Genomic DNA, 12,333 nt, shown 5'->3' on the forward strand with positions numbered 1-12,333 from the left:
CCCCACACGATGCCATTTGTAGGAGCAGAACTCAGAAGGGCAAGCTAAGAGAAGAAGAGCTTGCAGGGAGGGGCAGCTTCCAGGGAGAGTGACCATGGCGGTCCCTCTCTGCACATCTGCTTCTCTACGCCTGGCCCTGGGGAACAAAGCCAAGATCTTAATCACCCAGCGTCGCTCTGGCACGCTGAGTGCGTGATACACCTGTCTCCACCGTCAGGCAAATGAGTGGGCTCACAGGCAGAGGCCTGCCCTGCCTAACAATGCTCCCCTTTGTCCCCGCCCAGAGCTCGGGCTTTGCAAGGAAGCCAAATCCATCGGCACTTGTCAGGGCCCTCGATGAACACAATGCAAGTTAGGATCCACATTCTCCAGCAAAGCCCCAGGCTTCCAGCACGAGCTCTCACTGACACGCAAAGTGTCAGTCAACCTAAAAGCCCGGGGTGGGGACCCGGGTAGGGGCGGGGGAGGGGGGGGCATTAGGCTCTCATCCCCAGAAGCCAACCAGGGCCAGAGAAGGTGCACCTGAAACTCTGGCATGTCCTTTCTTAAAACCAGCCCCGAGAGAGCTACATAAAAAGAAAGTCATTTTTCCGTGTAGGCACAGGGATCTCCCAGCTACTTTATGAGCACTTAGGTGGTGCACACCCCCAGCTCATGTGCCTGGCAGTTTAAAAAGCAGAACCCTGCCGGGGCACCAGGGTGGCTCAGTCACTTGGGTGTCTGACTTCAGCTCAGGTCACGATCTCGCGGTCCGGGAGTTCGAGCCCCGCGTCGGGCTCTGTGCTGCCGGCTCGGAGCCTGGAGCCTGCTTCGGATTCTGCGTCTCCCTCTCTCTCTCTGCCCCTCCCCCATTCGTGCTCTCTCTCTCTCTCTCTCTCTCTCTCTCTCTCTCTCTCTCAAAAATAAATAAACGTTACAAAAAATCTTAAAAACCCACGAAAAACAGAACCCTACCTGGGAAGAGGGAAAATGGAAGTATGGATTTCCAAATGAGATGCCCTACAAATTCAACAGCAACCAGAAAGGTGTGCCACTGTCCTTGGCAGCCAGAGAGAGGTGGCAGGCTCTACAGATGTTGGGGGACTTTGTGGTCTGAGAGAGTCTGGAGGCAGCCTGAGCAGATGCTGCCCGGTGAGTATGCTTCTTGACAAGTCCTGGCAGCCATCCTAGGCTGTCTGATTCTGTCCGGCTATCCCCTCCCTTCCCACTCTCCATGCACATGACGGCCAGCCACCTGGCCAGGAATATACAAGCGTTTTCCTCAGGCAAATAACTTTTCCGCAGCTGCAGACGCCTAGCCGGGGCCTGGCACTCAGCGCAGACGGAGGGGGACAGGTGAGGACGGGGTGTCCAGACCTGCTGTCCCTCTAGGGTGGGGCCATTGGCACGAGCTGCCTAGGCCATGGGTGCAAGGCAAGTTCAGAGTTATGATTAGTGCTGATCGAGGCCCTGCTGCCCAGGTCTCATTCCCTGCGCTTTACCCCACAGGCTTATTTAGGGAAAGGAAATGAGCTAATGAATGAGTTTTGAAAAAAGCACAAATTCCCTTAGAAATATAGGCTATTTGAGTTAAACAGTTAAGATTTTATTGTGTTTGGCCAAAGGCCACTCCTCAACTTAAAGAGAGGGGATAAGGTGTATGTGGGTTTTTAAAGCAAATTACATAATGTCACTTTTTTTTTTTTTTGGTATAGTAATGGTATCAGGGTCATGTAAAAAAAGCAACCCTTTTCCTTTTTGAGACACATACCAACCTGCTTATGAATCAAATGACAAATGTCTGGGATTTTCTTTTTACCTTCTTTCAGAATAATGAGAAAGAGAGAGGTGAGGGGGGCCAGGCTGGTTAATGGTTGGAACTGGGTGATGGGTCCAAGAGGATCCATGACACCATTCTGTTTACTTGAAGTGGAGGCTCAAAATTCTCCCTAATAAAATGTGAACAAAAACACATGTTAAAGATCCAAACACGGAGGAAAGAATAAATCTGCCCACCTAAGGCTTCTGTATGCGTCGTAAAGCAAATGATCGGATCTGGCCTTGCCCTGAAATTAGAGCCGTTACAATGGACTTGGCTTTGCTTTTTTTTTTTTTTTAACCAGACAGTAAAAAGTTGAGTGAGCTCCAGTGTTGGACAGTAAACCACTCGTTTTTGGTGGGACTCCAAAAGAACGTCTCGTGACACTTACTCCCCAAATACTCCTGCTGTAGCACAGATTACATCACAGCAGAGATCAGATGGACTGAGGCAGTTCCTAAACACAGGACACGTTTGGCCAAAGCTGTAGTCGTGGTTCGGAAGGGGACTGTCACAATACTTCTATCGGCAGGAGGAAGGTCAGCTATAATGGCGGCGAAACCACTGGTAACCATCCCAGGTAAAGCGTCCTGCATAAACTGACATTTGTAGGATGTTTGCGAGCGTTCCACTTTTAGCTGGTACATTGCCCAAGCTAATGTTATCCACTGAATCTTTTCCCCTTGCTATTTTTGTTCTTAGTGGATGGTGCGAGTGAAGATAAAGATTAGAGAGAGAATATCAGAAGTCACCCGTTCACTCCCTGAATTGTAACAGCCACACCCACATGCATAGGTGCTCTCTCTCCTTCCGACTGTAAGATCCTACCCTCCTTTACTTAGGCAGCCATATCCTACCCTGGGCTGGTCCGACTCCCCTTTATACCTGCCAACAAAATCTCAGTGAAGAATGGTGCCGACCGATTCACGGGACACGGGCAATGCAGAGGGTCAATGACCCAGCAGAAAAAAGCGAGGCACCAGGTGCTGATGGGTAATATTCCCAAGGGCCAAATAGGTGGGACGAGGCTCCGCCATCAACGAAAGTCGGGAGGAAATGAAAGCCGGGCTCTCGGTAAGAGGAGCCTGTGTGTGGGTGGTGATGGCAGCCCTGGGCACAGGAGGTTGGCTTTCTGAGGCCGCCCTGTGCCTTACTTGTTTGCTGCGCTTTTCCAAACCACAAAGCCCTGCTTAGAGCTTCCCTGCCAAGGCTGATCACAATCTGCCACACTATCAGCAATGTCATCTTACACGGACACACCATCAGTGCTACGGATTCTAAAGAAGCTGCCTTGAAGGATCCTACCTTTTCCCACAGCCATGCCCTCTGCCATCCAGTGGTGCAAGTGATGCCAATGGTACCGGCCGGCATCCCCATCAACATCCCTCTCTCCTTCTTCTTTACCCTGCCCCTCCTATCCCAACCCTACCCCCCCCCAGCCCAAACCTTAAGATGAGGATAAACCACCTCCCCATTTTCACCCTTGTCTTTCACAGCTGGCCAGATAGAGCCCATTGAGGAAAAGCTCTAACCCTGGCCCTCCCTTTGATCTAGAGAGCTGTGTCATCCTTCCAGAGGCTGTCAGTGTGGCTGGTGCCCGGGTCTACCAAGAGCTAAGACAGATGGCACTCTGCCTGGTGGCGCCACGAAGATGATGATGGAAAACAGGCGGCAGAGGTTTGCTGGCTTGGAAACAGCGTTTCAGCACCTGCCAACCTGACAGGTTTGCCAAGAATTTTACATTTGCCAACAATTCTGCGTTAAACAAATACACACACCTATATCAGCCCTCCTCCTCAAGCCGCATAACCTAGTGGATAAAGAAACAGCTCTAGGAAGGAGGATGGTATAGGTTCGTGAACCTTTCTAGTTTCCAGGGCGTAGCCTGTTTGTTTTTTAATATGAAATTTATTGTCAAATTGCTTTCCATCCAACACCCAGTGCTCATCCCAACAGGTGCCCTCCTCAATGCCCATCACCTACTTCCCCCCACCCCCCGCCCCAGGCATAGCCCGTTTTAATCTCTGCCGGGGACACAAAAGTCTATTCATCTAATATCTCCCTTACATTAAAGTTTCGGTTCCAAACCAAGAAAGTTAACGCTTGATTCTGACCTACAAGGTTTTTGTTGTTGTGTTTTTATTATACAAGTCTATTTATACAAGTTTTGAACATACAGGTATGTGCATATAAATCCTTGGGAGATTTCTAGGTCTATAAGCTCTTACAGGTCTGGTAGGAGCCTGGTTTTTGGTTACTGTCGTCCCTGTGTCTCCCTTCCTTCCCTCTTGCCTACAAAGTACAGCCAATGGCTGAGACTTACATGGCCATTGCCATGAAATATGTAATAGGAGCTGGTCTGTAAAAGTTTCTAGACCAAACTGAAGACAGTGTCCAAAATTAAGGCATCACTGCCTCTATCCCATGTCTGCATGGAAATGGTCACCCTGACTCTGAAGCATTTATACTTAGCTCTGCCCTGCTAATGACAGAAGATGGGGTAGGGGGGGAAAGACTTGCAAATGCTCCTCTCCAAGCACTCAGCATCCCAGCACCTGTCGCTGGGTCACGTAAAGAAGCCAAGAGTTGGCCACAACTCTGGATCAGAGTTCTGGGGGATCAGCCCATGGACATCCCTCGAGGAAGGCACATGGACCAGGATCCACGGGGCTCACGCAGCACAGTCCATCTCTCCAGGTGGGCATCCGTGACTGCAGTCTCCCCCCCACTCACCCAACCCTTCCATTTTCTCACTGCACCACTCTGATGCATATGCGCAAGAGAGAGAATAAAGTCATATCATACCCACACGAAGTCGGCTGTGTCACGTACGCCACGATGGACGAAAAAGACGGCGAATGTATGAAGTCAACTCATGTGACCTGGGTTTCTGAGCCCGGAGAATATGGCAAAGGTGACAGGGTCTCGCTTCTGTGATTCTGCTACTTTGATCCCCTCTTGCTAGCAAACTCACCCAGAGGCTGATTCGATGAAGTAAGCAGCCATGTTGGGAAAGCCCGTGTGCCAAGAAACTGTGAGCGGCCCCTACAGGTGGAACCACAGGTGGCCCCTAGGAGCTAAGGAAAGCCCAGAGCCGACAGTCAGCAAGAAGCTGGGCTCCCAGTCCCAACAACCACCAAGAACTGAATTCTGCCAGCCACCTGGGTGCTCTTGGAAGTGAACTCTTCCCCAGTAGAGCCCCCAGAGAATACAGCCAAGAGTAGGCTTTTTTTTAAACCTATATTATAGACTTGTTAGTGAATGACCAATTTTATGTTCCCCCTAATTTCACATAGTAAGTTCTTTCAGGATTGTTCACTGAAAAAGCAGAAATGGAGCAGGTATCCTGTTCAGTAGAAACTTTGATGAAGTTTAGACCCAAGTACTAATCCGAAAACAGCTGACTGTTCTTTTCTATGGGACACGCTCCACGGGGTGGTAGTGACCGATGCGGGCTGCAGACCCAATTGCACATCCAACCCTAAAGCTAAAAGGCAAGGTCAGAGAAGGGGGTATACTTCCAACACCTTTACTGAGCACTTAGAAAGCAAAGAAAGCCAAACCTTCGCTAAAGTTTGGCTCTCTCTGCATGCTCCCTCCAGGCTACCTTTTCATCTTCTGACACATCCTGGACTTCTTGGAGGCCATGGCTCTTGCCATCAGTGAAGGGAGTTAAGCCTGGCCTTAAACCCCAGGGCTGGGTCCTCACCAACTCCAAACACCAACTCCAAGATCCATACCCCTTACTGCTAGACAACAAGACCAGCAAAAACACTCGTTAACTGTGTGGCTCATAGTTTGCGAGAGAGTAGAGACTACATCAGAGGAGATCCCACACAATTTCTGGTCTGATCTTTTAATCTGGATAAGAATCAAGGGCTGCTGGGATACAGGTCCCAAGGTCTACCCTGTATGAAAAGAATCCTATGCCTTTCCCTGGGCCAACAAAATCCAGCTGCTCTTTTCGCTCAGCCATCTGCCTATGTCTTCCATGTCTTGGAACAGAGGGCATAGCCAGGTGCCCCAAGGCCGCTTGGGGGTCTTGAGGCTGAGCAGCCCCATCAGAAGCTGCAGCGGTCCAGTGACAGCTCTTGGGGACAGACGGTGGCCATGCAGGGCCCCTTAGCCATCAAGTCGCTGGCGGAGCCCAGACACTGTCAAGAGGAGAACTAGAAGGGAAGAGGGTTGAGTAGGATCCTAAGGCTTAGGCTTTCTGTTTCCCCCAGCGCTCACTGGCAGCCGGAGGCCAGCCTTCTTTCCGCTTCCGGCCGGAAGGAAGAAACACTCGGCCTGGCAGGTGCAGTTCTTCCCGCTCCAGGACAGAGAAGCACAATTTTGAGAGGTATTCCTCCTGCCTGTGAACACACTACCACCCCCTGTCACAGTGCAGGGCTGAGCTATACTAGGAAGATGATCACAAAGTGAACTCGCTCAATAAAACCCCTGACGTTCTGGAACCTCAAAATGCCCTAGCACCGTCAGACAGGGTAAATTACGGATCGGGGACCAGAGGTGAACTTACCTTAAAGCCAGGGAAGCCTCGACTGCAGGGCCGCTGGTCTCAGGTGCCCTTTCCAAAGTCCGGTACCTATTGGTGTGTTTGTCCTTTAATTTCCCCCCAAAGAGTGCTCCTCGAATTGCATAAACTTCGGAAACCCCAAATCCGGGTCCACCCCTGCAAGGGACAAGCCTGCACACAGCAGAGAGCCCCAGGAAGCCAGAGTTCCCTTCGGTGGAGACGGACTGCCCTCCTTGGAACCAAGCGGGTTGATGGCGTTGGCGGGTTCGTGGCAGGCGGGGCTGCCGGGAGGGGCGGGCCCCAGCGCTTCCCGGGAGCACCTTCTGCTGCAGGCCCCGCCCAGCGCTAGCCCCAGGCCCCGCCCCCGCCCGCAGCCCCGCCCCGCCCCGCGCAGGTAAACAGCCGCCCGCCGACCGCGGATCCCGCCCGGGGACCCGCCCCCGGCGCCGCGTCGGGCTCCCGGTGACCCGGGGCCGCGCCCCGGGGAACGTGTGCCCGCGCAGGCAGCCCAGCCTCCTCTGGCCGGGAGGGCGGGTGGCACCTGCGGGCCAGGCGGCTGACCAGGGCACGTAGCCAGGGGGAGAGACCTGAGAGCCGGGGAACCCCACGCCGGTGGCTTCCCTAGACCCTGCCGCAGGGCTCGGCCCAGGGGTGCGTAGGTAAAAATTCGTGGAACCGCATACCTACGGTCTGTGCCTTTGTTATATGTAATCATACTTGTTTAAAAGGAAGAGAGGAAAAGAACAGCCCCTGGGCTCCCATTTGCTTCCAACTTTCACAGGTTCAACCAACATTTTATTAGAGGGTGGAGGGGTGCAGAACGTTGGGCCTGGAAAGCTCCAAGGAGGAGGGTCTGGGAAGTCACTTACCGCATTCTTAGTGCAAAGTAGAGCCAACCCCTGCCACTGCCTGTCACCACTTTGGAGAGAGGAAGAGTTTCTGGACCTCACCTTCCTTGTTGGCAAAGTGGGGCAGTAACGTGGAAGTCAAGGAGCTGTAAAGGAGGTGATGCGCATAGCACCCTGCCTGGCCCACAGTTTTCACCCGATGGCCCTTTGGTCCTTCCCTCAGAACAGGGGGCTGAAGGGCGCCTGGGTGGCTCAGTTGGTTGTCTGACTTTGGCTCAGGTCATGATCTCATGGTTTGTGGGTTTGAGCCCCGCATCAGGCTTTGTTCTGACAGCCTGGAGCCTGTTTCTGATTCTGTGTCTCCCTCTCTCTCTGCCCCTCCCTTACTCATGCTTCTCTCTCTCTCTCTCTCTCTCTCTCTCTCTCTCTCTCTCTCTCTCTCAAAAATAAGTAAACATTGAAAAAAAAAAACTTTTTTAGAACAGTGGGGTGAGAATGTCTTTGTTAGGTCCCCAGAGAAGAGCCAGATGCTGATACTTACCCCCATCTCTCAATTTCTCATTACAGTCCTCTGGAATGAAGGGTCCATCGAAGGCAAAGCCTTGAGGAAACAAGTTTCTGCCACCAAACGGTCAAGGATATGAAGACAGAGTCAGTCCCATCAGGCAGGGCTAGCAGCTTGAAAACACACCAGCAAACTCCAGTACTGAAATACCAGCTCAAGGAAAAGATTAAAACCTAGAGATATCGATGCACCTGGGTGGCTCAGTCAGTTGAGCGTCCGACTTCGGTTCAGGTCATGATCGCACCGTCTGTGAGTTCGGGCCCCGTGTCAGGCTCTGTGCTGACAGCTCAGAGCCTGGAGCCTGCTTTGGATTCTGTGTTCCCCTCTCTCTCTGACCCTCCCCCGTCCATGCTCTGTCTCTGTCTCAAAAATAAATATTAAAAAAATTTTTAAACCTAGAGTTATCTTATGACAGTTCTTAAATATCCTTTTACCTCTTGTATCCATAAGGCTGAGAAAAGTAGAAAAAGCAAATGCAAAATCCAATCCCCAGGATTGGCTGAATGTCCGTGCTGGTGAAGTTATACCCTTTTCATAGAAAGCAATGGTCAGGAAGCAGTAGGACCCAGAAAAGGAAAACAGAGATATATGGGAGGATTCAAAAACCTTGGAATTTTCTCAATTCTAAATCCTCAAAGAGCTTCCTTTGTCAGCTGAAACAACCCCCTTCCTTCAGTCTTCTGAAACACTTCACTGTGTTTTTGCTTTGCCTGAAGGAGTCACCTTGCAAGGGAAAGCCAGTTCTCCTCGCCCACCACCCTGTATCGTCTCCAGAAATGATAAGTTATATCCCAGCATGCCCCCAAAGGAAGGGCAGTGGCAAACTCAACCCGGGGAGGATAAGGATTTGAAGCCAACACTATTTCAGGAGTTTCCTAATTTTATTGACAAATTTGGGGGAAAGATGTGCAGGAATAGATTTTTTAGGATACTCAACCATGGAGGGAAGAACATAATTCTAGTCTGAATTCATTGACGTCTCATTGCTAGAGAGATTCTGGGTTTATTGTGCTAGTGTGAGAAGCATAGGAACATAGAACACCAGGTGATTTTCCCTAAGGTATTGCATGCCATGTGTGAGCCAGACCGTCCGTTATGTATGGGTCATCTAACACACTCACAAAGTTCCATTACCAATTGGAAATGGTTTATATGGGACTGGGCCGTGACCCTGGGTACTGCCGATACTCCAGGGACACCCATAGACTACTTAGTTCAAGATTGATTACTTTGGACCTCTTCCATTATGGAAAAGGCAGAGATATCACCCCCCTGAAACAGGCTCGTATATGTGGGTTTGGAGTAGCTCCCCTGTCTATCCAATCACTATGGCATTCTATGTGACACTACTTCTGACCAAATAATTCACTTATAGTCAAAGAGGGAAGGCATTGGGTAGATATCCTGGTGATTTGAGCCTATCACTCAGGAGCAGTAATGTGTTTTGAATGGTGACTTGAATTATTGAAGATCTGGTTTCAGGACTAGCTCTGAGACAGTACCTAATGAAGTTGAGGTACTGTCCTTTAAGACAAGTGGTCCTTTAAGGACAAGTGTCCTTTAAGACACTGGTTCAAAAAAAAAAAAAAAAAGACACTGGTTCAGAACCAATGATCGATATGTGGGGCGGTTTCTCCCCAAAGCCAGACGAATCAGGTCTGGAAGACAGGGGTGTGGGGATGATGCCTGCTCCATTTTACCTAATAACACACTCTCTTCACCTTTGGACCCCACCAGTTTAGAATTTTTGAATCCAAGAAAGAATGCTCCATACTGGGGCAGCCGGTCCTTAGGGTAACTCCCTTTGGAAAGGGAAAGTATGAAGTTTCATTGCATGATGGAGAGCTCCATTATCTAGCAGAGGTTTTGTTTAAGGGTGAACAGAGAAGTTTGAGTGTATGGAGATGTGGAACAGCAAGAGAGTGAGGCTGTAATAAACGTAATAAACATATTTTTTTCTTCTTTTGGGTCTCCACTATCTGAACTCATTCCAAAAACTGAAAAGCCATTTGTGAGTCTTGGTAGGGAGGCAGGACCAGCTAGTTCATGGACACAGGATATAAATTCTGTCAGCTTAGATGTTACTGCCCAGAACTTTGAATGTGGAAACCGGGGCGCAAAGGATCAGGGTCAGTTCAGACTGGTTCATTCCCATGGCGGTGGTGGTAGAACCACGGAGGAGCAGTTTGAGTAGCAGTTTTCAGTATCCAGGGGTCATAGCACCCAAACCAAGCTGTTTTTGAGATGTGATTGGGTCGTGGTCCCAGACCTCTAGACTTCTTGGATCCAACCCATTTTCGAGATGGTTTCTCCTATAGATCTTGAGAGCTCCCAACAGCCTTCCATTAAATACCCATCTAAATTAGCTGGAGTTGGATTTGTGGCTTGTAACCATGAATCTAACTGGCCCATCTCATCAGAGCTCTTTCCTTTGCTTCTGCTGACGTCAGGTAGGGGAGATGTTAGGACTAACTTTAGTAAGCTCTTACATTATCAACCCTGGAAAGAAGCAACTTGGAGAAGGATTGGACACAGCTCATCCACAACAATATCCCCTTTATTGATATTAATCACAGTTATGAGGTCTTGTCCATCAGAGAGTTTGCGTTATGCAGAACTACATACAAAGACATCAAAAAATACACATATACCAACCACCAAACCAATTAATTTCAACCAATCAAAACCCTCTGAATGTGTCTTCAATTATGATCATCAGTGCTTCAGAAGAACATACATAGACCCAGCATGAGGTTGGCCTTCGGGGTCTCAGAGCATTCACAGAGCAGGCTCTTCACCCTTGGAAGCAATTCAACATGTAAACTCAGAGGGCAGGCATTGACAACACAGTGCCCGAATACCTGGTTCCCGAGCTGCCGGCCACGTTGGCAGAGCCCATTTAAGGTCACACATGCTCCTTTGACCAACAAGGACGGCAGACTTTAGCTCTGTTTGAAGCAGACAGTGTGTGGCCCCTGTTGGAGAAGCTCTCGGCAGGAAGGGGCAGATTGGCCTCTGGTCTACTTTAAGTCATTCTTTAGGGTCATTTCAGAATGGTGACTTGGCCAAGATTTCCTTTACAAGGGGGACGTGAAAATCTCTCTTTTTCTTCCCACCCCTTCTTCCCTTTCCCATCCTGCGCTCTCTGGCCACACTCCAGCAAAGCCTGCGGCAGTTTAAGACTCCGGCAGGGTCAGGTTACAAGTTAGGGAATGGTCAACCGGGAAGGGGGTATTGCAGATTCCAAATGTCTTTCTCTCACTGAAGTTAGCTTCAGTGGCTCCCTCCATAACTCCAGGAGGGTTTGGGCTCCAGCCACCTGCTGGAGTCCCCGAGTCTCTTAGAAAACTGGAGGCTATAAACGTATTGAAAGAAATGTCTAGGGGATCTGGAAACCATGACAAACCACTTTGCTCTTGGAATCCATAGAAAGCAGAGGTCTCTGAGCAAAGCTGCTCTCTGCCTTTACAGGGTTCACTGTGTTCGTGGCTCTCGGAATTCCCTAATTCCCTTAACTTCAATAGTGTCAATCTTTGCCTTGAAAAAGGAGAAAAGAAAGAAAGAAAGAAAAAGATAAACTGATTTTCTTCCCTTTGTCTGTGTCCCTTCCCATCCAGCATGTCCCTCGGGGGGGACACAGGAGGAAGTCGTATTCCTCCTTAGGCTGGCCGAACCTTGGAAAGTTGGTTGCTCTGTCCATGATGTTCCAGTTCTGGTCTAACGGGTAGATGATCAATGGTGAGAGGTCAGGAGGGATGGACGAGAGAGGTCCTGACCATTCTGCTCTGAGTCACGAGGCAAAAAATGCTTGGAAGCTTCTCTCTTAGCAGCTTGCTCCTCCAGGTGAACTTAACAAGCTGCCACAGAGTCCAGTGAGAGAGACTGAGGGTGTGAAAGCAGAGATTTCCCTGATCTGTGTGTCCTTGGTAATCCTGCCGAAGAAAGATTCTATTCAGTGGCCAGAAACAAAAATCTGTTGTTCCGTGACACCTTGACATTCTAAATAAAACTATTATCTCCCTCAAGAGAAAAGTAAAAATTGTCATGTTATGATCAGAGTCAATCAGGATAATGAGATGAAAAGGAGAGGAAGGAAAAATGTTTTAATGTAAAGGAAGAGGCGTGTGGTCCCGTAGAAGCCAGCCACTGCAGTTTCCTTGTGCTGCTTTTCCTGGACTCTGAGGCATCTCAGCACTAGCCCAGGCCGACATCGAGTGACATCATCACCACAAATCCCAGGATGGAGGTCCAGGATGCCAGTTTCCCGTTACCACTGGGAGGGAAGGAAAGGAAGACCTTAATGTACTCTGGGACACTGTCCAAGCTGCAAGCATCCTCTGTGATGTCCAATTCCAATAAAAATGTACCACTACGATTAGTAAGGATAATAATATTGACACGTAACATTTACTGGGGCTTACTATACGCCAGGCAAAGTAATTCATGTAATCCCAAAGGATGACCACACAAGATCAGTAGTACTACCGTTATTCTCTTGTTACTGGTGGGGAAACTGAGGCATACAGAAGTAACTTGCCCAAAGACACCTCTTATGGCTCTGGAATAAATGCTCAAATGATAAAGAGTGGCAATTAAATTCTTG

General features: G+C 49.5%; 1 protein-coding gene and 1 long non-coding RNA gene across 9 annotated transcripts in view; one reads left to right on the forward strand and one right to left on the reverse strand.

The window, feature by feature from the left end:
• Nucleotides 1–6,760: 6,760 nt before the first annotated feature.
• On the forward strand, nucleotides 6,761–8,124 carry LOC147574513 (uncharacterized). Its single transcript, XR_015244278.1, has 2 exons — nucleotides 6,761–6,968; nucleotides 7,733–8,124. It is a non-coding gene; the product is annotated as an uncharacterized LOC147574513 (long non-coding RNA).
• Nucleotides 8,125–10,269: 2,145 nt separating this feature from the next.
• SLC39A11 (solute carrier family 39 member 11) overlaps nucleotides 10,270–12,333 on the reverse strand; it is a 427,475-nt gene continuing 425,411 nt past the window's right edge. For all 8 annotated transcript variants that reach the window (XM_086687907.1, XM_086687908.1, XM_086687914.1 and 5 more), the window contains one exon: nucleotides 10,270–12,003. In XM_086687907.1, coding sequence (XP_086544033.1) covers nucleotides 11,925–12,003 — 79 coding nt within the window. In that variant the 3' untranslated portion in view covers nucleotides 10,270–11,924. The remainder of the gene's footprint in view (nucleotides 12,004–12,333) is intronic.

The sequence above is a fragment of the Puma concolor genome, chromosome E1 (genome assembly GCF_028749965.1).
Source record: "Puma concolor isolate L17-30 chromosome E1, mPumCon1.1.hap2, whole genome shotgun sequence".
Taxonomy (NCBI): domain Eukaryota; kingdom Metazoa; phylum Chordata; class Mammalia; order Carnivora; family Felidae; genus Puma; species Puma concolor.